Source organism: Cyrtonyx montezumae, unplaced genomic scaffold (genome assembly GCF_038088225.1).
Source record: "Cyrtonyx montezumae isolate F1298 unplaced genomic scaffold, pur_monq_1.0 scaffold_7, whole genome shotgun sequence".
In the NCBI taxonomy this organism is placed as follows: Eukaryota; Metazoa; Chordata; class Aves; order Galliformes; family Odontophoridae; genus Cyrtonyx; species Cyrtonyx montezumae.
The window spans coordinates 31,144,612-31,172,238 of NW_027072078.1; the positions used below are offsets into that span (position 1 = coordinate 31,144,612).

General features: G+C 34.3%; 1 protein-coding gene across 1 annotated transcript in view; it reads right to left on the reverse strand.

Moving 5' to 3' along the window:
- Positions 1-27,627, reverse strand: part of LRP1B (LDL receptor related protein 1B) — a 575,326-nt gene that overhangs the window by 20,758 nt on the left and 526,941 nt on the right. The window contains exons 76-85 of the mRNA XM_065751000.1: positions 27,400-27,519; positions 25,922-26,163; positions 22,204-22,427; positions 21,859-21,965; positions 19,575-19,691; positions 18,472-18,645; positions 17,809-17,934; positions 12,576-12,740; positions 3,891-4,052; positions 21-195 (exon numbers count right to left, since the gene is read on the reverse strand). Coding sequence (XP_065607072.1) covers positions 21-195; positions 3,891-4,052; positions 12,576-12,740; positions 17,809-17,934; positions 18,472-18,645; positions 19,575-19,691; positions 21,859-21,965; positions 22,204-22,427; positions 25,922-26,163; positions 27,400-27,519 — 1,612 coding nt within the window. The remainder of the gene's footprint in view (positions 1-20; positions 196-3,890; positions 4,053-12,575; positions 12,741-17,808; positions 17,935-18,471; positions 18,646-19,574; positions 19,692-21,858; positions 21,966-22,203; positions 22,428-25,921; positions 26,164-27,399; positions 27,520-27,627) is intronic.

Consider the following 27,627-nt stretch of genomic DNA (forward strand, 5'->3'; position numbering starts at 1 on the left):
TCCCCGACACACATGCTTACTTGCATACTATGTCATTAGTATCCTTGTTTATTATGCAGTGTCCCCCGTGACATCTCACACACTTGTCCACTTCGCATTTTAGACCTTCAAATCGTACTGGACAGACACATTCTACGCTTCCATCGTCAGAAATAGTACACGATTCAGAATTCACACAATAGTGGTGGCAAACATCTGCAAGCAACATGAAAACTAGTTAAAAATATATTGAGGAGTATGAATTCATATATTTTAAAAATAGGTTAATTTTCTTTCTTTTGGAAAGTAGAATCATGGAAACAAAATGGTGAATGAAACTGGTGGCTTCACTGGGAACTACAAGAATCAAGAGTCACCCAAACAGATAATCAACATGAAGTGAAACAGATGTTTAAGCTCATAAGAGGTTTTTTACCCCTTCTAGACATCTAACCATTTAGAGTATCATCATACTTGATATTCCGACTACTGATGAGAAAAGCATAGCTATGTTAAATATATATAATGGGACACTGGCTGAATAGAAGTCTTCCAATAAGTTCACACTACCATTAAAGGCATTATGCTAAACTGAAGTGGGAACAACATTTTGAAATAATTAACTTTGATTTTCATTTCTCCGTGTATAAAATTTCATGAAGTTCTAACAATAACACACAATGACACGATCCATAGGTTCTACAAATCCCTATACACACGCTTTGCTTTGTAGGCTGTGTAAGACCCCATTATTTCATGTAACTGCTTCAAAGTCTGCAGGACTGAGATCTGAAGTTGCGAATTCTTTTAACTGTTTAGAAGAGCCAGTAACAGCCTCATTTTTTTCTCCCTTTTGGAAATACACCATGTCTGACTGAGGAAACTTCTTGAGCAAAAATACACTGGCATATTAACACTGCTGTTCATTTTTATTTATGTACTGACAGCTTTCTTTTAACTAAGCAGTTTTATTTTAAAATCTTGTCATTTGAACCAGGCCAAATCCCCCCTCTTCTCTCTGTTTCTCATGCTTTCTCCAGTTCTGTGCAGTTAAAACACCTTGCAAATTGGAGACAACTAAAATTGATATGTTTTACATAGCATATAAGAGATTGCTGAATTATGAGGGCATCTCATATGCTTATTTGTCTGCCATTCCAAGAAGCTTTCACTGACTGCCATGTCAGTTTTGCTCACAATGATGGGAAGAGTTCTGATAGAGGACAAAGCCATTTTACTCGACTGCTGTAGGAGTTACTTTTCTTTGCTTATTATCTGTATGTCTCCACCTACTTCAGCAGAGTAGACCAACGAGAGGCTAAAAGACATGAAGAACAGTAAAAGTAATTCCTTGTGTGTGTTGTTCCCTGATTCAAGCTGTAGAATAACAAAACAAAAACTACTGTAGTTTGAAAGCTAAGAGCAAGAGACATTTTAATAGAAAAGTTCTGTAAGAGGGAAAGTTTTGCATGTACATTAGGACAAGAAGCCCTGAAAATTGGAAATAGGATTTTTGTACTTTAAAATATCATCAGTCTTCGGATAGATTCTGCTAGATCCACAATATGAATACTATAATAGAACAAACCAACAATAACAATATTTTTTGTCCTTTAATGAAAGGAATTTCAGTTTCAGTGAAAGTAACAGTCGATGTGATCACACTATCCACTTTAAGTTATTCTAAATGAGGGAAATGTTGCCTGTTTCTCAGGCTGATAGGGGCTTAAATGATACAAGAAATGGACTTTAACTACTCTGTATTACTTTAGGAATTTAAAATAGACAATTATATTCAAATACATGTGCATAGAACAACATGTACAATGTGGATAGAACTTTATGGAAATCCATTCATTTAAGTTTATTTCACCAATGTCATTGCCTTGACACGAAACACACATTTTGGTTACTAGCTCTTATGGGAACTAATCACAGGAGGAACTCTGCACTGGGTCATTGAAGAAGATAAATAGGAGGAAAATAAGTTCTTTGCAATCTGGCAGTATAACAAGCAAATGTCTTCTCTCTGCCATAAAAGTACTAATAATATTTTCAACTTGAGAGCGTAAGTGAAACACATATGCACATTCACATATCATCTTTTGCATAGAAAACTGCTTCAATCATATCATTGAAAGACTGAAAGACACACCAGAAGCAACCAGTCCTTGTAATAAACTTGTCTTAATATATTTCATTATGCCTAGAAAGTGAACATGTTAAATACAGCAAAAACAAATCATATATATGTTTGATAAAGCAAAAAAATAAATATGACAGCTATAAATCTATATACCCACTGTCAGCTTTAAACTCATACAATTTCATAGAACTATTATTGGTCACAAAAATAACGTTCTGTGAGATTATAAGACTCCTTTGACCTAAAAGCATTAAGGTTTAAATAAACAAAAGTTTTTTTTCTTATAATTTTATATGTTTGAGTCTCTGCGCATCATGCTGTTTTTCCAAAGCAGAGAGTCCAAATCTGATAATGAGCATTGTTTAAAAAGGACCTCTAAATTTACATTTAAATTGATTCTTAAAAAACAAACAAACAAAAAACATGGGGAAAAAAAGCTAAAAATATGTTTGCAGAAGCATTCAACTAGAAACAATTTGTTTGGTTTTGGGTAAGCCTCAAGTAAATATTTTTTCTTAATCTGTGTGTCTGTCTGGACATGATTTATGTACTATACTGTTTTGAAATATGCTATTGTTCTTGCAGATAGTTATTTGTGGATCTATGCCGTTTGTTTAATATCAAGTGGGAGAGAATCACAATTACTGCTGGTTTCCCATTCAAAGGTTTCAATTTATTTCATAGTCTCCCAACTGGAAATGCATTCACTTTACTTCAGTACAAATCCTATTTAAAGATATGCACTAACCCTTTCCCTGTTTGACAACCGTATCACTAAAACTAAGCACTTTTTGTATCCAATTGATGGTGTTAAAACAGGCCTTCATAACAGTCAATTCCCCTTCAATTTTGTCCAGTATTTCCCTTTTCAGTGAATTATGTAAAAGAAAAAAAAAGATGATGTTTTTCACATTGAATGCTCTATTATTCTATAACAAGCAATGACAGTCCCCTATCTCAGTATTTGAGTTAAAGCAAAGTTGGAGGAGAGAAAAGGAGACTTTTGAAAAATAGAAACAAAATTGAATCTTGGAAAATTTATATATCTTATGATAGGGTTGCTACTAACTAGCTGCTTCTGAGAGTGCTAATGACTTTTCAGAGGAATGGAAACCTTTGGAAAATAATATCTCAGTGAGATGAGACCAATGGGTCAGTAAAATGAAAACTATGGCGAACTTCAAATGCAGAGAATGGAACCTGAGCCCTAAGAACTCTTATAAGAGTAAGGAACAGAAATCCTGATTTTCAGTACTATGAGGCAGAGACCACTCTGAAGATCTTGGATTGAGTCAGATAAAGGAACACAGAGGAACAAAACTCAAAGCAGCACTGACAATATGCTGCTTACAGAGTTTAGAAATAAAAGGGTAAGAGAGCAGTCAGAGACACAAGTGTCAGCTTTTTGTGGAGTTAAAGGATAACAGAAAAATTCTTTAACCAACTAGGAATTCCACCATAAAAAAAAACAAAACAAAACAAAAAAAAACCAATGATCTGATTATGAAGTCAGAGGTCTGGCATATATATTAGGACTTTTAATTTATCCATGAAAATACTGAAGCTCTTTCTTCTCATATACTGCAGGAGTGTGTCCCAAGATCCCTTGAATATGTAAGATCCCATTTTCTCAGAAGGAAGAATAATTTTGTAGCTAAATTTTATCAATCTGTGCCATTGGAAAACAACCTGACTCACATTGAACTTCCACTATGTAGAAGTCCTCCCATAAAGTAGGAAATCTGGAATTGTGAAGATTACTTACAGTACTGACATCTGTCTCCTGTATACTCAGGCAAGCAGCTGCAAAAGGGCTGATTTCCAGCAGTGACACTGCAGGTTCCTCCATTTTGGCAAAAATGATGGCAGACTGTCTGATTGCAGTTTGGTCCTGTAAAACCCAGTGCACAATTGCAGGTGGGCCTCCCTGTTCAAAAAAGAGAACTACTTTATGATAAAAATAAATAAAAATTGAAATAACAATACTTACAGGTAAATACACATCATAAGAGTAACACATTTCAATGCACGAGTCCAATACTTTAACTCAATACCATAACCTGAGGCCAGCTGTCTTGCATCAGACCAAAGATGCACCAAAAATCCAATATGCAATGTCTGAGAAGCAGTGAAGGGGGGAAAAAAAGTACAAACTGAACTCCTACTCTACAGTGTTCTATTTTTAAGTGGTTTTAAAATACCGTTTAAACTCCAATGCATTTTCCTCCTATGTTTTTAACCTATTTCAATTTTCCTTTTTTCCCCCCTTATCTAAATCTCATGTCTATGAGATTTATAGCTTTGTTTCAACTTCACTGTTTTATTAAACTGTTCCATTTATCACTGCATTTTTAAGGCTTATCTTCTCTAAAACAACTTTTTATATCATGTAAATGTCTTTCTATCTCCTGAATGTACTTTCGTATCTCATTTGTAATCTCTACTTCAAGTAAAATGATTTGATGTGTCCAGCTAGTCATTTTCCTTCTCAATTCCTAATAATCTAGTCTCACTCTTGCTTATTTATTATGAATCTTTTTTTTTTCTTTCTTTCTCCAGTCTCCCTGCCTTTGCTTTAATTCAGCCCTTTGTGTTTTCTTAAATTTAGAGAAAACTGATCAAGTTTAACACTTTTCTCCTTCCTGGATTCCAAGGCAGGTATGGAAGGAGATGAAGATTAATCTGAACCTCAGTACGCTTCTGGGAATAAAGTGGCAGAAAGAAAGGAGTTTATTTGAATGATATGGAACCCAAGCTGCTGGCAAGTACAACCAAGATCCTAACTCAGTTACTGCAGAGCCAGATTGCTAACAGGCAATGACTAAGAAATATCATACTGGTGCAAAAAAGACCATGCATAGGCTAGTGTCAGTCAAATAGTGATTGGGCAACAGGAAGAACTAAAGGAATATCTCATCATAAAGCCAACACAGGAACACACATATGGCAGAAATCTAAGGAATAATGTGGGAAAACTGAAATGTGCAGTCTTGAATGGATATACCAATATCATCTGCTTTGGCAAACTTGGAGAAGGAAAGCAACTAACGGGATGTTGTAAGACTAGTATACGCTTGACATCTCATCTTTGCGGTGGTGAAATAGGGCTACACGTAAAGAAATGTTAAGGTCCATCAGTTAACTATATAATACGCTGTATGTAGAAGGCAGAAGCCCTTCAGTCTGGAACTGCAGACAAAAACACGAAAAGTGAACTCTGGGATTTTCTTACTGACTGCCCAATCCAGACAATGGTACAGCTGTGAAATCTGAAGATTAGAGTAAGCAAGATAATGCAGTAATGAAAGACTCCGGATATCTCTGCATTTACATTTGTACAACTTCACACCATGGCACGAGGCAGAAACTATTAGCTAAAATCCCACTTCATGGAGGGATGGGATGGAGAGCTCACCAGAGAAGCTGGGGTTGGGTTGGGTCTGATCAGTACACAGCATTTAGTTTAAAACATACACAAGAGGCATGATCTAAAGTAGTTAAATGCATTAACACTTAAGTGTCATTTTTCCATAGCTATTTCTCATCTTTGTATTAATCCAACAGGAAATCCCTATGCTGGCAGATTTGATGGAGCATTATGAGCTGTTCCATTTCTTGCAGTATTTTGTCTCATTCATTGTTTCTTCTGTAATTTCTATACAATCTCTGATACAGGCATCCTCATCTAAATACAAATTTACAGTTGTCTCCTGAAATCTTATCACTTCTTCATCTGAACTCTGTAATGTGTGATTCTTTTTTCTGCTTTATTCTCTGTTCATCTGGTTTTCTTATTAAAGTCATACAAACTAAATATTCCATAAATTCCATTATTTTTCATTTATTTCCAGTCTATTTATGTTTTAATACCATACAATCATTTAGTATCTTCATTGGTGAATGAGTACCCTTATTTTTTGACTTTCTCAGAGGCATGCAAAATGATTTCTATATTATTTTTCTTTCCTATTCCTGATGATCTGTTACATCAAACCCTTCACATAACTCTTTTCTGTATTTTCTATTTTAAGCTATGCTAATTTAATATGTTTTGCAAATCATCCTAAAGGCCATGAGATCAGTTAGTCTCTTCCTCTAATGAGTACAGCAGGAACAGAACCGTTGACATAAATAGTTCCAACTAGTTTAAAATGCATCGGTCTGGTTATTCATATCTATCCCCTGTGATCTAAACATTAAATCAAAGATGTTGAACTCGGATATTAGCACCAACTCTTTGTTTTCCCCATATATACGCTTGTATTTAAATTTCTGCCAAGTCTGGGGTTTCCTCATAATCCTTCCTCTAAATCCATCTTACAAATGAAATAGTGATAGAATGTAAGTCTGAGTTCAGTATTTATTATTAATGTTCCTCTATTTTTTAAACTGATGGGGCCAGGATATTTTCATAGTTTGTAGAAAAAGTTATTCTATTATTTGCTAATATAGTGTTATAAATATGTCAAATTGTAGACAGTTAGATGAAAATTTAATTCAGTATAGCCTAAACCCCATTTTTTTCACTCAATTTAACATAACTTTTAGTCATATTAATAGTTCATTGCCTATTTATACACAGACTGTTGGCATCTGAAATAATAACAATAATAACAGTAATGACATTTTCATCTGCATTATTCTCATAAATTATTTGGGATTCTGGATATGAAGTGGTTCCAAAAACAGCTTAATAAAATTGCAGTACGAAATAATGATAAATAATGAATGCCATATACAACAGAGTCCAAATAATGTTTTAACCAAGATGTCACGTCTTCCAAATAACAACTGTTGCACTGCAGTCTCGTGCACAGAAACCTCAAGCATTTATACTGGTAATGAAATTTCAGGACTAGGGCTGCATAGAGACAAAAGAAAGGTTGTCTCAATCCCTGACATTCATCAGTTCTGTAGTACGTTTTATAAAAGGAAAGTATTGTCTTGTGCTTCAAGAAAATAAATACTATATTTGTGAGCTCTTTAAAATTTTCAAATAAAATAATAATAATAAAAAGAGATAGTCTAGATGAATGCCTGCACCAAGACGTAAGTAATTTATTTCTTCCAGTTGATGGCAAATTCCCTACCAGCAATATGTGCATTCTATTTGTTACATATGAATATGTGCAATCTGTTTCATTTGCATATTTCACTTGCTGTCCCTGTTAAAGCAATCTGGCACACTAGCCTACTATAAGTAACACTGTGTCCTCTAGAGTGGTTGTCAGCAGTTTGTGGGAATCACAATAATTCATTTCTGTGAACCATAATTAGCTTTACTGAACCAAAAGTAGTGGAGAGAAGCTGTATTACAGTACATAATTAGAAGCTTAGCTGATTGGGATCAATCCCAATAGATATGCATTCTGTCCATGTTGTGAAAGCAAAGGAAAAGAGCCATCTCAAAACGCATTAGTAGAGTACTCTTAAGGCTGATTGCAGTGCTTCGTTTTGATAAGCTGCACACCAAACCAGACAGACAATCTTTCAGTGAAATACCCATCCTCTCTTCTCACCCAGTCCCCAGTCCTGGTTAGAGGTGATGTACATGTTTCCCTGGGGGCTTTCCAGTACAAGAATGGTTGGACTGTCAAGACATCAAACTAAACAATTTATTCTTTGATAGCATTTTCAGTACAAAGTATTGTGGCCCTGTGTTTTATTTACACAGCAGAACACAAAATTAAATCTACGTTATATACAGGTTTTTTTTTTTTTTTTAATTTTAGGAGTGTATTTCATCAATTACCATTTAGTGGAAACAACATTTTTTACTCCTCTACAAAAAACATGATTTTATGTGGTTGAGTATATCCCTCATAACATGATTATAGTACAAAGATGTATTTATCTAACTTTGAGAACTAGTTTAATCTATGTGTTCAGGACAGTTAGAAAAGTTTCCTCCAATATTTTTACTTCAAACTCTAAGTAAAGAGGAAGTGTAGTTGTATGATATCTTCTTTTATTCCCCTCCAAATTCCCATTAATTTGGTTTACTGGAAAGTGTTCATTATTATACCCAAACTTTTAATTACATGTCTCAGATGTGTACTTTTAATTAACAGATGACATTTTCTTTGTTCAATTTTTGTAGTTCAATACTACTGTCATAAACTTTTAAATTTTAATTAAAGCTGCCCCAATCTCTAGCTATATAATGTTCACATAGGAATTTGCCAAACGGCTTAGCAGTAAGTAAACCAACAGTGAATAATCCCTGAATTGCCAGTGGGATTTGTTTAACAAATTAACATTTGTGTGCAGATAATGAGTTTCTACAACTTACCACATCCAGCAAAGATTTAGCACAATCACGTTTTAAAAAATGAGCAATACTCTGTGATTTACTTAATTGGTTATCACATTCCTATTAAGAATTAGGTAGTGAAGGAGAACAGAATTTACACGTTCACTGGAACACACACATACACCAGAAGTGCATCTCATATGCTGTGGCATTCTATTTGTATTAGAAAACAATGACAGATTTGCTTCCATAGTGTATTTGCCTTGAGTATTGAGACAGAATCCAACAATGAGGAAACTTCCTGACTCGCAGGGAATCCTCACAGCAGCTGGCTGCCTTCAAAAGCTTGTTCCCCTGTGAAACTCCCCAGCTAAACACAAGCAGCATGAGCAGAACCAGATTCCCTTGAGTCAAGAGATGTGCACAGCAGCTTGGATGAGCAAACACTGTGTCAGGAAGTCCAGATAGCATCTTGGGCAAATCAGATTCACAGAGGCACTTCACAGAGCCCATCGTGGCAGAACTAATAGACAGCAACTGACTCCTTGAAATGGGGAGAAGGTAAAAATATGGCTGCTAAGTGGTCCCTGCATACCCTTCCCTGTCACTGGCTGTGGCTGCTTCTTCTCACATTGGTGCTAGCCCGGAGGCACGTGCTCTGCAGTTATTCTGTGTACATTTATTGACAGACCCTGTACTTCCCAAACTGCATGAGTGTAGAACAACACTTAGGTATTGTTTCCATCAAGGCTATTTTGAGATGGAAAATATAAGAAATCAATAAGGACAATCAGGACTTAGTACAAAAGGGAGATTTGAGCAAGCTGCAGTTATCACAAGGTCATTTATATTTTGTGGGTACAACTTGGATGGACTCTTACACACTTATGGATGCTGGAACTTCCAAAGGAAAAAGAATCATCCCCCCCACAAAGAAAACAAAAACACCCAACAACAATAAATAAAAAAGAACAACAATAAAAAGGGAAATGGAAAAAACACAACACTCCTTGATTGCAACAGTTTAGTAGGATAGTTTGATGACCCAATTGTATAGCAGATCAAAAACTATATTAGAAAGAAATTGCTGAGAAGGTGGTTGCACAAGTAGGAGTAACACAGTAAAATAAGTTAAAATGATAGTGAGTTGATTTAAAATAGTAATTTTGTACTTTCTGGATGTAAAAGAATTCTCTATACAAACAGAAATAATCAATACGTTCTGTACTTTATGCCAATGGACAGGTGGACCTGTTAAGATGTAACATTTGAAATCTGGACACAACAAAATGCTTAGCTTACGTTCTACAAACATGTATATCAGAGGAATGCCTGGTAATAAATAACTTTTATATTCCTACACATTTCAATGTACAAGAGCAAAGTAACTTGTTCACGAATGAGTCTCGTGAACCTGACAAGGCAGATTCAGCATTTCAGCCTTAGGGCTGAAATGATGAGAAGAAAGTGACTGAATGCTGCTCTGTTCTGTATTTCACACCCTCAGTCACAAACTGTGAATGGCACACACAGCTCTTATTACTAAACGTGTGCTGATCCAGAAGGATACTTAGCAGAGTGGTATATCTGACTGGAAAGGAGAAACAGTTGTTGCAAAAAACACCTGAGGAATTACTCTCTGTTAACTGATTAATTTTTAATGCCTTAAAACATGTAGTTCAGGTTTTCTCTATAAAAAACCTAATGACTTTAGTATGGCATGGATTAGATTAAACAAGGACAAGGGGACATCTCAATAACTTGTTAGTTTCTTTCAAGAATACATGATTTATAGTCTGATATAGATAAGTAACACAGTCTGATAAGAAGTAGAGATTTCTTCCTAATAGAATATTTACAGAGTCCAGGAGCAAGAAGTGCAAGGAAGATGAGATGTGGATCAATTTTAAAACATTATCTGGAATGCTGGGTGAAGTAACTTTGATTTAGAAATATATATGATCTTTTTTCCACATCTTCACATGAAGGCTATGGCACGGGCTTTAAGGAGTGAATTGGAAACACCAGATGGAAAATCTGATTAACTTGAAATATGGTTATTAAAAACTCGATGAAACTTGGAAAGCGAACAGAGAACAGCAGAATAATAGTCCTATCAGTAGGTATGGTCCAGTAAGAGACATCAGAACTTTTGACATCATAAGGACATGGGAGCAAGGTGCTCTCTTTTCACCCAGGAATTGGATCTGTGACTCTAAGATCCAGGTCTTCATTGCTAATGAGTTCTACGCTGGTCTCAGCTGATAAAAGCTAACCATGTTGTGGCTAATTGTGGTACAGTACACTTCTGATAATGTTCAAGGCTCAAATTCCCCACATCAGGCAGTTTAACATTCAAATATGTACTGCAATGATATTCGTGCTGCACTCCTGTTGGCATTTTTGGTAGAGACACTTTATCCTGTTTGAGATCAAGCAGAAATAAGGACAACTTCAGCATCTTTAGGCTCTCTGTAGCAGATGGGACTACGAATAACAAATCAGCAGAAGTATATTGTATAATCTTGCTCATCTCTCTCACTAACTGGTGATCAAGTCTGCTTCCCTAATTATTCCAGTATGGCAGGAAGATTACAGAGTTTCGATTTAGTAGGGAAAAAAAAAGTACTAAAAATCCAGGTTAGAGCATAGCTGTGTGAATACTGCAACTGTTCTTCTGGTGAAGAACAAACTGTTGGAAGTGTTTGAGCTCAATGGCTACTGCCGAAAGGAAAAATAAAACCCAGACATCTCTGCAGGATTCAGAACTGAGCACTAGGAGCTCAGTTACTTGTTATATAAAGTCTTTTAACACCTCAAGAGTATCAATTAAATGCCAGATATGTAAAGATGTGGGAGTAAGCATCCTCTCTCAGGATGAAGTTCTGCACATCATTTAAATCATCCATGAACATCTTTCGTTCACTTGCATGTCCTCGCTAAACACGTATTGATCTCAACTGATACAAATCTCTGCTTATCATTTGTGTCAGTACTTCCATGAGCTGTTAGAAGCAGTTTCAAGAATAATTCAGTCAACTTCAAGTAATTCTGATTTTCTACTCTACTCTTTAGCCATTATTAGTGATATGAACAATGAAAATCATTAAATCTCAAATACTCAGAACTGAAAAACCCTTTGGATCCCATTCTAATTTTCTGATGCATGAGCTAAACATTGAAGCTAGCATAGTAAGTGAAGCTAAAACACTAAACCATACAAGCTAAATTAATACAGAATTTTGAGGAAAACGTTAAGATCTAAGTTCACTTCATCACAGGGACTAAGATACATAATTCTGCATTGTAGGGAGTTCTGTTTTAAACAGATCCTATGGTCAGGTGCCTGTACTTTCCTTTGGATATTGGTCATGTCATCACATAGGAGAATAAGATTCAACTCCAACACCTGCAGTCTTACAAGAAAAGAGCAGACAGCAAACTTCTCCTTCAGATGTTCTGCTTTGAATCAAGTATTTAAATGTTTATTGGAATAGAAAATAGAATTTAACTCCTGCTTTCACACATAACACTAAATTTTAGAGTACTAATTAACACACCTTCCTTCTCTAGCCTGAACAGTATTTAATTGCAGTACTCAACCTGGAGCAGCCTATGCGTTAGGCACAAAGGCACTCCTAGATACCCTCATTTTGAGGGTTAGGATAATCTCCCTTAAGATAAGAGATGTATTTTCACATTCCTTCAGGCAAACAAAGGATTTGAATTCTGATCTTCCAAATCTTCCTGAGAGTTAGGTGAGGAAAATGCCTATTTTTACTTTAACTCCAGTAAAGGGCAGGGAAAAGACTGAAGTCACACCATGCTAGTTTAAGGAAACTATGCCCAGTAACACCTAAAAGTTTAGAGAAAGAATTGAGATAGGGAAACATGTGTGGTGTTTTTCCACACATAGTTTGACTTTACAGTTTTGACACCTTAGTATGCCTATTTTCATGCTGGATAGTTCAGTGCTCCTTTTTGTGGGATGTAGCTTTGTTTTACCAAAACACTGAGGCTCATAAATGAAAAAGCACTATTGATTATAAAGTTTATGTACAGCATATGCTGCTATATTGCATAGAATTTAAATACAGACAAAGGAAAGAAGTTACAGAAAATAATTCCAAACTACGAATAGATTCAAACATTTAAAATAAGGCATATAAGACAATATAAAGGAGCACAGAAATTTACCAAGGAGAGAGGCTCCACAGGTTCCTCCGTTCTGGCAGTAATTGTAGCAGTGATTTGTTTCACACCTTTCACCTGAGTAACTTGGCCAGCAATGACATCGTGGATCCCCCTTCTCATTTATAATGCACTTTCCTCCATTTTCACAGGTTAGTTTGCACGTATCATCTGCAGCAAGGGCACACACAGTATTTTATACAAAGATACTGATCGTTGTCTATGTGAAAAAATATATACCACTTTCTAAAAGAAAAAGGTAAACTATCTCACAGTGACAGGAAAAAAAAAAAAAGACATTTAAGAAACCAGGCTATCAAGAGTTGCAGAGGCAATGGGTGCTGTACACGGGTCTGGGCATTTGTATCATATGAGAGTGCTCGGCATTTTACGTAGCTCCTGCTTCATTCAAACGATGTGATGGGAGAGCTGACCTCCCCAGAGGATGTCAGCCAGTAATGACAGCGTGAATTCCTGTTTGAAATTATCATTTTTTAATTTAATTAAAAAAAAAAAAAGTTGGTGTCATCTGGCGGATCTTAGAGATGTTCCCAGTATTCTTCTGGTGACCTCAGTCTGAAGGGATTTACCTTTTTCCAGCTGATTTATTTCCCTCTCTCTTCCACTCCATTAACATTCTCCTTAATAAACATTATTGAAAATATTTAAAATAAAACTGCTCAGCTTTTAAATTATCCTCAAAAAAAAAAAAAAAAGTGTTTGCATACTACATTGTTACTTCCAAACCACACTTTCTGGTTTATTCTTTTGCAGAATCATAAAAGACCACTAAGATCACCAAATCCAGCCAACAGCCCAACCCCAACCATGTACCATCACTTTCCTCAGTAACACAGTACCATTTTCTTTAACGCATCCATGGACAGTATCTCCACCACTTCCCTGTTCCAATGCATTACCACTCTTTCTGAGAAGAAATCTTTCTCAACATCCAACCTGAACCTGGTGCAATTTCAGGCCATTACTTCTTGTTCTATCTCTGTTACCTGGGAGAAGAGGCCGACCCTCACCTCATCACAACCTCCATTCAGAGTGCTGCGTAGAGCAATCAGGTCTTCCCAAGCCTCCTCTTCTCTAGACTAAAGAATCCCCAATTTTACCTTCAGTCTGAGAAGAGACATAGTCTACTGCTCTGCATTCACTAAGTGCTCATGGTAGCAGCACCACTTCCTTAGCTGGGGGGTACATGGTAACATACATTCTGATTAGGACAGATTCAATCCTTCTACAAAGCTGTTTTGCAATTAGAGTTCAGCCTGTCCTGGAAATGCTGAAAAATAAATTTCTGTTCATTTGAGTGAGCAAGAAATAAAATTGTTCGATGACACCAACAAGAAATTAATTAGACCAGCATGTTCACAATGCTCACGCATCCAAATAATTGTAATCCTGAGCAACAGACAAGAATCTCTGCAGCTTGAAATACACAGTTAGCAAGACTTTTAATCTCTCACATATCAAAACAAATCTCATAAAGACAGACTGCTGCTAAACTAAGAGAGAAACACTGAGAACTCTTCAGTAGTATATCCTCTGATACATGCTTTGCTGAATTGGTCTTTTTTAGTTACACAAAACATGAGACAATTAAGGTATCATCATTATATCATCTATATCATCCATTTTTCATGTGAGAGAGATGCAGGTACCTGAAGTTAAAACTAGACAACGTATCTGCAAGTTCTTGTGGAGGAATGAGTGGCACTGTATTATTTATGTCTTTGCAATACCAGTATGAAATATCATACAGTCTTATCTGTTAGTCTTATCATTATCAGTTGATAATATACTAAAGATACCCATTAGATTTCTTATCTAGAATAATTCTGTACATTTAAGATAAAAAAAAATTAAAAAATTTCAATTCTGACACACATGAATTCAACAGGAAAAAAAAAAATTATCACCATGCATATTTATAATTATAAAACATGAAATACAAACTTCAAAGTTACCCTAATCACACCAAAAAATACATGCCTTCATATTGTCAGAAAAAAAAGTTCTGAACCAAAAATTGCCCACAGTAAAGCTTATCTAAACCAGTTGCCTTTCACACTGTCTTACACATTTTAAATGCAACATGTCTTATAACTTCACAAAATGATCAGCTAAGGTTGAGCTGGAAAACCAGAAAGTATTGTAATATTTTCCAACATAACAAGGTTAGTAAAACTGTTCTCCATCCAAGAATTTGAATAAAAACCTCATATCAAACTAATAAAAGTTGCTACAACAATTTTGGACTTTGCATTAACTAAAAACTAGGACTGAAAGATGTAATAGATAAGCCTATTTAAAAATAGAATGTTAGGCTTAAACAGTACAGGGGTTTTTGTGTTGCAGGGTTTTCTTTTCTTTTTTTTTTTTTGTCTGAAAGTAGTTAAAAGAATCAGATTACTCTAGCTGATTCACATCAGTGGAGTCCATAAGGGGATCAGATGCCTTTGTATGGGAGACAGTAGCAAAATGGGCCCATAGGAGAAGATGGGAGAAAAAGAAAATAAAGGGAGAAACACAAAAGAATTGTTACAAAAGGCTGAATACATCTAATCTGAATTAGTGAATAAAGGCCTAAGAGAAAAAGAAAAAAAAGAGCTGAGAACGTCTCTAGTAAAGTATTCACTGTTGGAACAAAGAGAAATAAAGTTGAGATAAAAAAATAAAAGTAAATAAAAGGAAGTCAATTAAATACTAGTCAAAGATACCTGAAACTTGTGATTCAAAGATCTCTGAAGACATACTTTTCTAATTCTGAAAGGTCAGGTGTAAATAATTTCACTGGTTACGAGGTCTGCTCCAAAACTAATGCCTCCTATATTGTTATGTTGGTGGTATGGCAGCAGAGGCAGAACCCTTCCAACAATAATCTATTAGATTCATTGCTACATGACAGATGGCAGCAGAGGGGCAAGTCTGACAAAATGGATTCTGATATAAAAGTGTATACAAACTAAAGTGTGTACATTTTATTGTCCCTCTGATGAAGGGCTCCTGTTCTCTGCCACTTTTCCATCTGCCAAAGTTGTAATCTCTGAATTTTGCCTGAGTGCTATAAGAAAACCTTGATTTCCCTCCCATTTTTATTATTTTTTCTTTAAAATATTCATTTGTTTACAATTCTAAATGGAAGAGAAGGGCTAGGATATATCAATCTCCACATATTAACTTTCTATAAATGCAGAAGGTACTGCTGCAATCCATTATTTTTGTTCTTCAAACCAGAAGCTGCTTTCTGTGTTTGAATACTGTTCTATATGATATCAAAAGCAACAACAAAGAAACTGAAACAAAGACAGGAATGAAAAAGATGGTAGGGATTGAAGTGTTAACATCAGTTGCTAGTACAGCTCTCTGAGGTATAATTTGTGGGCGAAATAAAAGGCACATAGGGATTAACCTCTACACCTCCAGTCAGAGCACCTGGTTTCCTGCAGTCTGTGCATGCAGAGGGCAAGTCCCTCTGTGCTGAAGAAAACACTACAATAAATGAAATATTTCATCTCTGTTCACAAGCAACAGTGCATCTGAGTCTTTGTGATAATTCTCAGGCTTTTCTTCCAGCCAAGAAATCACAAATATTCCCTTCCTAAAATAAAAGTGATAGCTATCCACCCCCAAAATACTGAACTCCAGTAAGCTCTCACTCACTTGGCTGTGATAGACACAGACTTCCTCCAGTGCAAATCTCTGCATTTCCAATTTCTACACTTCTAGCTTCACTATTCTACAGAAATTAGATACAACGAACCTAGTGGATACAAATCAAGTGGTCTCACTTAGCAATATGAAGAGGTACTCCACCCATCTGAAAACTAGTGTAGCTTCTAAATTGAAAGAGTCACGCCTGCTGCAGTCAAGAAATAAATTGCAGGAAAGAAACATGTTATGCTGTCAATCATAATCAGCAAGGGAGAAAAAAGATGAAAGCTTATCTAAGAACACACGCAGGAAATTGCTTTCATTTTATTATAAAACCATTCTGAATGATACAACACATATGTTGTAATATCTCTAACTTGAGGAAGCCAAATCAAACCCCAAAACTCTGTTTTTCATCAGTTGAAAGAAGTGCTGGTAAAACAGCTGTCAAGAGAAATCTGGATTTAGTCTTACAGTAAGCCACTGAGGATTCAAAAATTAGAATTCCTCACATCGTACTTATGAAGAAAAAAATCAATTCAATGGATCAAGTTATTTATAGAATGACAATTCTATTATGCAGAATTTCAAGACTTACCTCATTTTCCTTTTGTTAAAAAAAAGGAAAGAGCCAGAATCTGAGTCAATTTGGGTGAAACAATAACAATGCAAAGAACAAGAGCCTTAAAATGGTTAGGCAGTTGGTCTTGGTCTTGAAAAGTCCTTTCCAAGTGAAGTATTCTAATTCTAATTCTGTGAGTGAGACTGACTCTCAGTAACCACCTTAAGCCAGACTAAACAATAGGTAATTGTAGAAAGAATACTTTTGAATAAATAAATTATGAAGTACATAAATAATTGGGATGCACTTCGTACATTTATAGCTTTGAGATCAAACCAATCATAAAAATAAACAATCAGTTAAGCATTTCACAGATACCCAAATCTCTGATTAAAATGTGGATTTCATGATTTCAAGAACTAAACAGGTGCCCACTGAAATCTGCAGGAATCTTTAAACTGACTTTGAGTGGGATTTTATTGCAGATCAACAAAAATATCACTATATAATCTTTCCTAATGTAATCTTTCCTAAAGTAATCTCTGAAAATATAAGGATTTTATAGTCATGTGAGGCAGGAATTACTGTTTTCCATTTCTGACATCCTTCACCTAGACAAAAATATTCTTAGATAATGAAGATAACATAATGTAACATTTAAAGAAATGGAATGTATGTAGCTCAGGATGTTTCATATACATTTTCTTGTTCTTAATCAGAAAAGTAAGAGAGAGCCATGGCTCCATTTTTTATCCCATATTGTGGAACTTGTTAAAGGAAAAGAACTTTTCTTAGAGCTTGATTTCAAACAAGACAAGATATTAATCGATAATTCACATAATGCTTCTTGTTTGGAGGCTGTTAGCAAATGTTATCAACCTGCCATCATCTATAAGATGTTTGAGATCTTCCAATTCCTTGAAGCATAAGTGGAACGTCAGCTTGAAACATCTACTTCATACTTATTGTGAATGTCAAAGTAGTGCACATACAAACACAGTTTCAAGTACCTACCCAAGAGACTCTGATCGATGCATGTCCCATTAACTAATGATTTTCCTTCTGGACAAGCACATGATGCACCAGAAGGGTTAAGTAAACAAATGAATTCACATGTCAGGTCCAAGCATGGATTAGGCACTGTGAGAAAAGAAAACATTACAAAAGGTTTCTTATTTATTTATTTTTAAGAACTATTTTATAGAACAAGGACAAAAAATAAAAATAAAAAACAATAAGCACAAAATTCTGATTCAGTTCCAATTTCTAGAATAACAACAGCATGAAGTCAGTCAGAACTCACTCAAATGGCAGTGCCATATTCATACCATGATAGAACTGACTCCAGTAACAACAAATGTATTGGTAATATTCTATAAAAATACTCATTTTATTTTCTCAATAGGTATTTTGTATTCAATTCTCTTTTCTTTTTTAATATTTCATTTATGCTTTGGGTATGTAATGTAGGCATTCATCCAATGACCTTTCAAATGAAAGAAAAATGCATCAGAATCTTAATTGTAATTATGTAATGAAATATAACTACATCAAATTTTCACTTTGCAGACTCAAGTTCTCTTACATTTCTACAGTTTAAGAGTACTTTTATTATTTTTCTATTTTTCTGAGATGAACTTGCAAAATACACATTGTTAAGTAATTATGCTTACTCACAGTCCATTTGTTTGTAGCGATGAAAAATCAAGGCACTTTTTGCTTTATCAACATCAACACTTAGGTATTCTACAAAACTCCTGCCAAATTTGTGTACTCTAAATGCCCCATTTTTAGGACCTGCTCCATATATGTAATCCTCAAAAATGTCAATTCTGTGGGGATGCAGCAAACCTTAAATAAAAATGAATAATAAACACAAATATTCATATTCAAATAGCAAATGAATTTTAATAACGTCTTGAATTGCACTGCAATTACAAGCTAGAAAGCATTATTTTTCAGGCAGCACAGTTTGTACCCACAAACATTGCTTTTCAAAAAGCAATCTTCTTAATAGAAATTCTTTCTATATTACAAGCAAATAAAATACCCTTGATTCAGTCTCTAAAACTGGCTGAATATTGAGAAGCAGGGAAACTCTAAAGGAAGAGTGAGCTATTGAGAACATACTCAGTTGCAACAGTAACCAGAAGAACATGAAAAGGAAAAAAAAGAAAACCAAAATATTTTGCTAAAGCAAAGGAAAAACTAGTATTATAAAATATTTATTGAAGTCGCTCCGTCTTAAAGTATCAGAAGTACTACTTTTTATATTACGCTTCATAATGATGGTAAATTAATAGAAAACAAACAAACAAAGAAACAAAAAACCCCACAAAGCCTCTACTAATTCTTGCTTTTTAACAGCTAATATCTTCAAAAGTCCTCTGGTGAATTCCAAACCGGTGGTTAAAACACTAACATCAGATGTGATATCATCCCAATGAAAGTCCACTACAAACTGCCTACTAAACATTCTCTTAAAGTATATCACATTTTGAAATTATTCATTGTTCTGCTCTTCCATACTCAAATTTCACAAAATAATGTTCACAAAATAAAGCTAGTAACTGTATAACAATCTTGTTGATTTACAGAGAAGATTTAATATTTATTCCTTTAAAATATAAGATTATTATAAATATTAAATATCTATTTGATAATATATCTAAAGTATTGCCTAAAAAAAAGAAAAAAAATGACTATTGGTTCTTATTTGTGAATGCTTTTTGCTTTCAAAGTTTCTATATCTAGCATAATTTCTGGAAACCACTTCGTACCTTGTTTAGTGCTCACAGACACAACTGAATCAGAACCATCAAACAGAACACTGCCAATGACAGACAATTCAAAATCAGCCCAGAACAAACGCTGACTGAACTGGTCAACTACAAGACCTAGAAAGAAAGAAAAAAAAAAACAAACAAAAAACAAACAAACAAAAACAGATTCAGTGAAGTATATTAAATTTGAGAATATTGTTAAATAGCTACACATTTTTCTACCATTCATATTCTGATGACAATGAGAAGGAAAAAAACCAAGGAGAATAAAATATAACATTTACATCTAAATTCTTCCTCTTGTTTTAACCTATTTCTTTTACTTTCTACTCCTCAAAGGTCAGTACTTTTTCAAACCATCATCCTCCACAGGTAGGGATATGTACCAGATGATACCATAAAAGTAGGATTGAATCCAGCAATTTTCTCTACCAACAAAAGAATTAATTATGTCTGTAGAATTCGTTGTGACTATGCAGCCTCTAGGCAATAACTAAATAGTTAAATCATGCAGTCTTTGTTTCACTAGGGGATGCTTAAATGTTTAATATGCCATTTTAAGTCTTGTCAAAAGCTTCCGCCTATAGTAACATTTGAACCATAAAAGAATTTAATTCTGTGCTTCTGAAGTTGTAGTGTATTTTTAATAAGAATGGGAATGTGTATTTTTCTTCCTACTTATGTAAGTAGGTAAGTCAGAAAAAAATACATCAAAATAAACTATACATAACAACAGAAATTCTCCTCTTAAGGTCATAAATTAATCAGCTAAAGATAGAACAGAGGATATGGAGGAAGTCTGACAGACAATTGAAATAAGTTTCTATTTGCAATTCTGCTTTACAGAATTCTTTAATGCAACAGAAACAATAAATGAAAAACCCAACACACTAGTATTCAAATGTACTGTTAGAGGAACCATTTCTAGTAGAAGATGATGGCAAGGTGTGCCGAGAATGGGAATATTTTAGAAAAAAACAACCTACCAATAAAGAAATACAGCACAAAACTTACAAAATTCAAAACTTATAGCCAAAAATACCGAGGTTGGATTGATTTCATTGACAAAGGAACTGATAACTGTCTGTCTAGGACATAACCTTGGCAATCAATTAAAGTGGCAATGAGTGACAAAAAATATAACAGAACTTAAACATATTTATCTGACACACTCACAATGTTTATATAAATATATCCAGCAAAGAACAAGGAACAACACTGATTAGCCAAATTGTGATCTCTTTCAGTCTTAATCACCAGAAACGGCTGACTTATTAGTGATTGTATATTCCTGTCCTTCGTACGTGCCTAAAAATAATCATGAGCTTTCTTTTCCAGTTCTTATATTTCAATATAATCATGAGAAAAAAAAATTTTCCTTTGTGGTGTGTGGGCAATTTGTGTACACATAAGCCAACCTTAGTAAGGGCCTAATTCTGTTAAAACACGCCTACTTGTTGCAGGGACAGTGGCAGCTTCTTACTGAGGCTCCCAGATATTCAGATAGCATACTCGTAAAAGAAGCCAATGTTTCAATAGACATACATAGCAAAGATGGACAACCTGTAATTTGCAATGCAGTAATAACAAGTTATCTTTGTAAGCCTGAAGAAACATCAAATATTGCATGAGAAAATGGGTCACGAATATATCATTTGAGGTTTCAAGACAGAATGCTGGTATTCAAGAGAGACACATTTCATTCTCAGTTTACCATTTCCATTGTCATAAAAATTACTTTTGTCCTGCCAGTGGAGCCTTAATGTTAATTCACAAGCTCTCAACATGCACTAGCAAGCTTCAAAACAGTTCTGCAAAATACTGAGATAATTAGGTTTTGAAAGAAGCAACTTAAGATCTTGGGTTTTAAAAATTATTATTTTTTATTTTGAGGAGTATTTAGGAAACTAACTATAACAGGCTGCAAGACTTCATATGCTTTCTTAGAAAACTTTTTCCATCATTAACTGATGTGCCCTTAATTGATTTTGCTTGTTAACTGTTACTGAACAAATAGCTTCTTTTTTTTTAACTGATTTTACATAATGCTTTGGTATTCCTTAGCAAAATCTACATGTTAGGCCTTGTTGTGGAACTTTAAGTAAGTCGTATTAAGACGTACCTTATGAAAAAATAACTAAAACTTTTTATTATCACCCACGCGTGGGTAACCAGACACACACACGCATATACTGCAAACTTGGAAACCAGAATTCAGTCAACAAATCCACACAGAGTTAAGAAATGTCATGTAATGAAGAAAAAACAATAACTTGCATACCTGTAGGCCTTTGTAAATTTTTTTGAACCAATATCCTTCTCAGTGTACCATCCATAGACGATTCCTCTATGTGAGAACGGTCCCCAATAACTGTCCAGTACATCATCCTAAAAGGATTAAAAAAAAAAAATTATATATATATATATGCACACATATTGATCCCCAAAACACTTTACAGATATTAAATTATTGTGAGCAAACTATGAAGGATGGGAGATAGCATACCCTGATTTAAGTATACCAAGTAAAGGACTTGGAAGAGTAGAGATATTTAGCGACACTATTTCTTTTAATTTGATTTACTGTCTGAATTACCAAAGCAGAGTAATGTGGAAACTTACATACCCCTTTTTAGGATTTACAGCAATTGCATATGGTTCTCCTGCAATACTTGTAAGGAGTCTTGTACAGTTAGGTCCGTTCAATTGACCTACGTTGATGGAATATCTCAGACTAGTCCAGTGAGTTGTGTAGTAGCTGAACCAATGCATTCTGGAATGATCTGTCCAGTAAATGTTTCCAGCAATCCAGTCAACAGCAATGCCCCTAGGTCTTTTAAATTCTGGACACTAAAAGGAACAGACATTGAAGTCAGATGTAATGAAATGATCATTTACAACAGCTGCATAGTTACAGATTTGTATTGGCAAGTAATTTCTACCTTTTGCATATATAGGTGTACTGAAATATTGAGAAACACGCAACTATTTAAAAACAAAACAAAACCAAATAATTGAGATTACGCATTCATTGTATTCTGTATTCCAATATCCCTAAACCACTCACTGGAAATAGTACTTTATACCACCCTGAGATCTGAAAGCTCAGGAGTTTTCTATTTTTTACTTTTTTTGAACTACTTTTTTAGTAGTATTTTTTATATTTTTTTTGAACACAAGATCCCATGACATAAATGAGACAACGGGATCACCAAAACATTCTGGTACAACATTGGGCTGGTTCTAACACTGACTTTCCCAACCACACAGGAGGAGTGAAATTCCAGTAAAGCTGGGATTCATATTAAATATCAAATTAACAAGGAGATAACCGCAACAATGGGAAAGCCACCATCTGGTATAAGAGATTAAAAAGAGAATGAAAGGAACAAAAGCTGCTGCTGCTGCTGTTTAATTGTCAGTTGTCTTCATTATGTTTCAGCCTTGCCATATCATGTTTCTGATGTCTTATGCACCTTCCTGCACAGTCTAGAAGAATGGCTTATTGTGAATGAGCTTTTACCTCATTTGGATTATGTTAATCTTAAAGAATGATTTTTGCATACAGAACAAGGTTGAAAATACAGGAACAAAATCAACTTAATATTTTCTACAGTTCTATTAGCCCACTCAAATGCTGAATATAATTTAATACAATTTAGTAGAAAATCTAGGGGTTTAAAAACTAATTACCTCTTAAACTAAGGTAGTTTCTACTCACGTACAGAATATATCAGCTTGAGCACTTTCGATCTCACTTGCTGTCAACTGAAAAATGTCTTCTATAGATAAAAAACTGTTTGTTTATTTATTTTAAAGCTACATTACCAACTAATATCAACTTGGATTTGGAAACCATTTTTGTATGATGGTAAATTACAGAAAACAATTCAGAGCCTGAAGCTTAATTTCACAGGAGAAAGTTTAGGTTAACTTTCAGATGGTAAGCATTGCTAAAAAAGGAAGAATTCTGCTAGAAGGATACTGTTTAAATCAGTTAACAGCTGAAAAAGGTAGTGTAGAAATTCCTTAAATATTCCTAGAGTTTGAATGCCTACTAATATCAATAAGTACTTGGATAGGAGATCTCTCATAGCAGTGCTATCTCAGTGTCTATCTGATTGCATCAGTATATAGATCAGAGCATTTTTTTAAGTTAAAAAAACACAACACTATTTCTTAGCCCCTTGAAAACATCTTCTGCATAATTAATATACCATGAGGTTAAAATATCCAAGTAAGTTAGATTGAATGCATGAAACAGGATTCACAGAAAATATTTGTAAGAATAACCTGAAAGATGATTGCTAAACAAACATCAAAGTTTTATAGATTTAAAACTGTTGTGTGCAGTCTTAATCAGATGCCACTTCATATAGTGTCAAGTTTTCCAGTTATAAAAGCTCATTACTTTTTTTTTTTTTTTTAATGAGAGGTATTAGTTTCTAATACATTGCAAGGTAACACTTAGAGAAAGCAGTCTAGAAATTGTTTCCATTTAAAGTCGTGGATTGAAATACCCTGGATGCTGGGGCAAAGTTGTGAGAAGATGGATGGATATGTAACAGGAGTGGTTAAGGGCCCTTGCTAAGCTCTTAGAACAGTAAGCCTAAGGCAAGCTTCTAATATAGTGACTAAATACATCACAAAACTTGTTTTTATTCCTGCTTTACAGTACAATTATTTTAATATTCGGCTGTGTATTCTCTTCCATGAAAAGCAGCACTCTAGTTTAAGCAGCAAATCACTATATTGAATATTCTCCTCAGATAACTTATATATCCTCTCTCAAAGGATTATACCAGTAAACAGCTGCACCAGTTATCACCGATTCACGTGTATCAGCTCTACCAGAATCCTCTTCTGCATCTGCCAATAAACTCTGAAGAGTTGATATTTACTATTTCCTTTAATGCTTCAATTTGTGCCAAGTTTTAAGCCCTTTTCACAGAGAAATACAAGAGATACTTAAAACTATTCTCTGAGGAAGTCTCTTGATATGCTAATTCCATGGAGCAATTTCAGCTGAGATGAATTTTTGCATTAATGCAATTACCTGAAAATGCAGGTGAGTTTGTTCAAGTTTGCTGTCTAGATTTACATATCAAAGTCTAGATATGAAAGTTATAATGTAACCTTTGAAAACTTACCCATTAAAACTTTAGTTAAAAATAAGGAACTCTCAACTTTTTCAAAACCAAAATTTAAGTGATGGCATCAGAGCAACACTATAAAATTAACTGACTTAGTGATAAGCTATTCATATGCCAATAACATTTGAGTATTAATGAGATAAAATTGAGAAAATATCCTGAATAGGTTATCACAGTGAGAAATAAGTGCTCCACAAATATGATTGCAGAGGGGTTTGGTAACAGATGATGTTTAAAGTCCCTTCCAACCCAAACCATTCTATCATACTATGGTAAATGAAACATATCCAAGTTGTATATGCACACAGTCAGACATCAGCTCATTTTCCACACACAGGTTTGGCAAAACCTTTGTATGATTTGGATGAAAAACTTTCATCAGAATGTAACTGCCAGAAGATAAGGAGAAAAACAGCATATAAAGAAAAACGTAAGTTTTTGCCCAACACTGGGGAAAACAAAGCTATATTAAAGTTAAACTAGGAGGAAGTGACCATAGAGTATTCAGGCACAAAGGCAAAACAGGAACTAAGAAAGCAATATGAAATTATAGCAATTGTAAGAACATTTTCTCTTTATTAGTTTAAGCTGGGAGATAACGCTGAATCAATTACGAAAATTACAACCCCTAGACTATTAAGAAGTCTTAAGGAAGCTTATGTTCAATTTTATGGACCCATAATAAAGTTCAGATCCATTAAAGAGGTTGCAAGCCAGTAGACTAAACTTATCCTTGCAGAAGTTATCTGGATATAAACCACAAAGAACTAAAATAAATCATTAAAAACGTCAACAAAGAAACCAAGCACATTAACTTTACAAGACTTTACAATCTTATTGTTTGTTTACTTGCAAAACTTGATATAGAGATCTGTCTATATATTATCATTTATCTGAAAACAATGTTGTATCGTAAATGTGGAGTAATTCTACTATGCTTTCCTCCAGCATTTGTTTATTTCTGATCAGAAAAAATTTAAATACTATGTTGGTGTTCTCTTAGAGAATTGACAAACTACGTCAGTCTTGAATGGAAAGGCATAGTCCCTTAATGTAATGCTTATCTCTTGAATAAAATGATGACCAGAGAGATATTATAATTCACTGAATCAACATTTGTTATCATTAAAAATAAGTAAATAAGCAGTGAATGGAAATGAATCTTTTGTTTGTTTATTTGCTTTTACTTACTATCAAACCACTGTTACTTTGCCTCTTATCTTCATCGTGAAGTTTTTTGTAGAAAATTCCTCCAGGATTAAACTGAGTACTCCAAACAATCATGTTCCCTTGAAAATATGCATCCATTCCAGTTATCCTTGAATTATGTTCAATATGTGATATTTGTTGATGACCATCACTGTAGTTGAATGGATATGCAAAACCCAGGATGTCAGTGTCATTAGCAACATAGAGAACTTGTTCTTCAGAGCCTAGGAATTATTATAATGAAACAAAAAATAAGGTAAATGTCAACTAACGCTCAGTGTTCATCTGATCATTTTTTATGTTACAATTATTTTCTGCTTATTCGTGATGAGAAATGCATTAATGCTCAGTGTAATAAATGCATTCTTCATAATTCGGCACAATTATACAATGTAAATGCTTTCAAATTCAGCCTGTGACACATGAGGCTACATAATCAATATACAAATAAGCCAATGTGAACCTCTTCAATATTAGGTAATGATTCTTCATCTTCATTAAGTCTATGATATATACAGAGGAAAATATTAATTACTTGTGAATATGATCTGCCCACAGTAAACAAATAAATTTTTATCAAGAAAATATAAACAAAGCAAGTATTTGGCTATCACCAGCTACCTATCCAGTATGTGTCTGTTGTACAGAGAAAGAAGAATTGGGATTAACATGATGCAATTTGTGGTGGTTCTAGGATATATGTCGTAAATATTACTTAACATACCATAAAGTTCTGACTAGTTACTACTGATAGTTGCGCACCACGTATGCACAAAGATAACGTGCCACAATTTTTAACCTTAACAGTGATATCATGCTGAAGACCAAGTATAGGTATCAATCAACATTTACATTAAAAAATAAAAATAAAAATCAATAAATCATGGGTGAGATGCTATGCTCATACTTTCACTTATTCAGACATAGGTCCATAAAGATTATGGTAAATTTACTCTGGCAGCTGGATTATTATTGGTTTCATTTGTAAAATGAATTTAAAACCTATACAATACCTAGACAAAACTAATTGCTCTATTTTGTACAACACATTTGTGTCATGAAAGACAGAAATTCAATCTGTGTGAGCATATTTACCTTCAACAGTATGTGGTCTGGGCAGCAGATTTACATGAGATGCCCATTTTAACACGACTATATTTAGAAAAGCTCCACTTACACGAGCAAAGTAAAACATATTATCTCGAAATATTATTTAATTTACTCTTCAAGTATTAAAACAAGAGGAGATTCTTTTCTCAAGTTTCTACAACCTTACCAGAATGCTCACAAGAATGCTGAGCTACATCTTCTGTTTTTTCATTTCCTATACCTGAGTGATTTTGAATAGTGCACAGAAATAATTCTCATCTAAAACCAATTTTTATATGCAAACTATCAGTGCTACCAGCTATATCAATAACAAATCATTTAGTATTGTCCATTTGTTTTTGTAACCTTACCTTTTGCTTTACAACTGTTATTCCATTCCTTATAATTTTTCTCACATGCACATCTGTATGACCCTTTAACATTATTGCAGTGCTGGGAGCAGGCCCCAAATACCATGCACTCATTGATATCTGTGAGAAAAGAATGCAATTTATGTATCTATAGTACAATATTCCATTATTTAACACATTCTAAATATGTGCAACAGTGTGGATGAAGAAAATGAACTTGTAAGCATG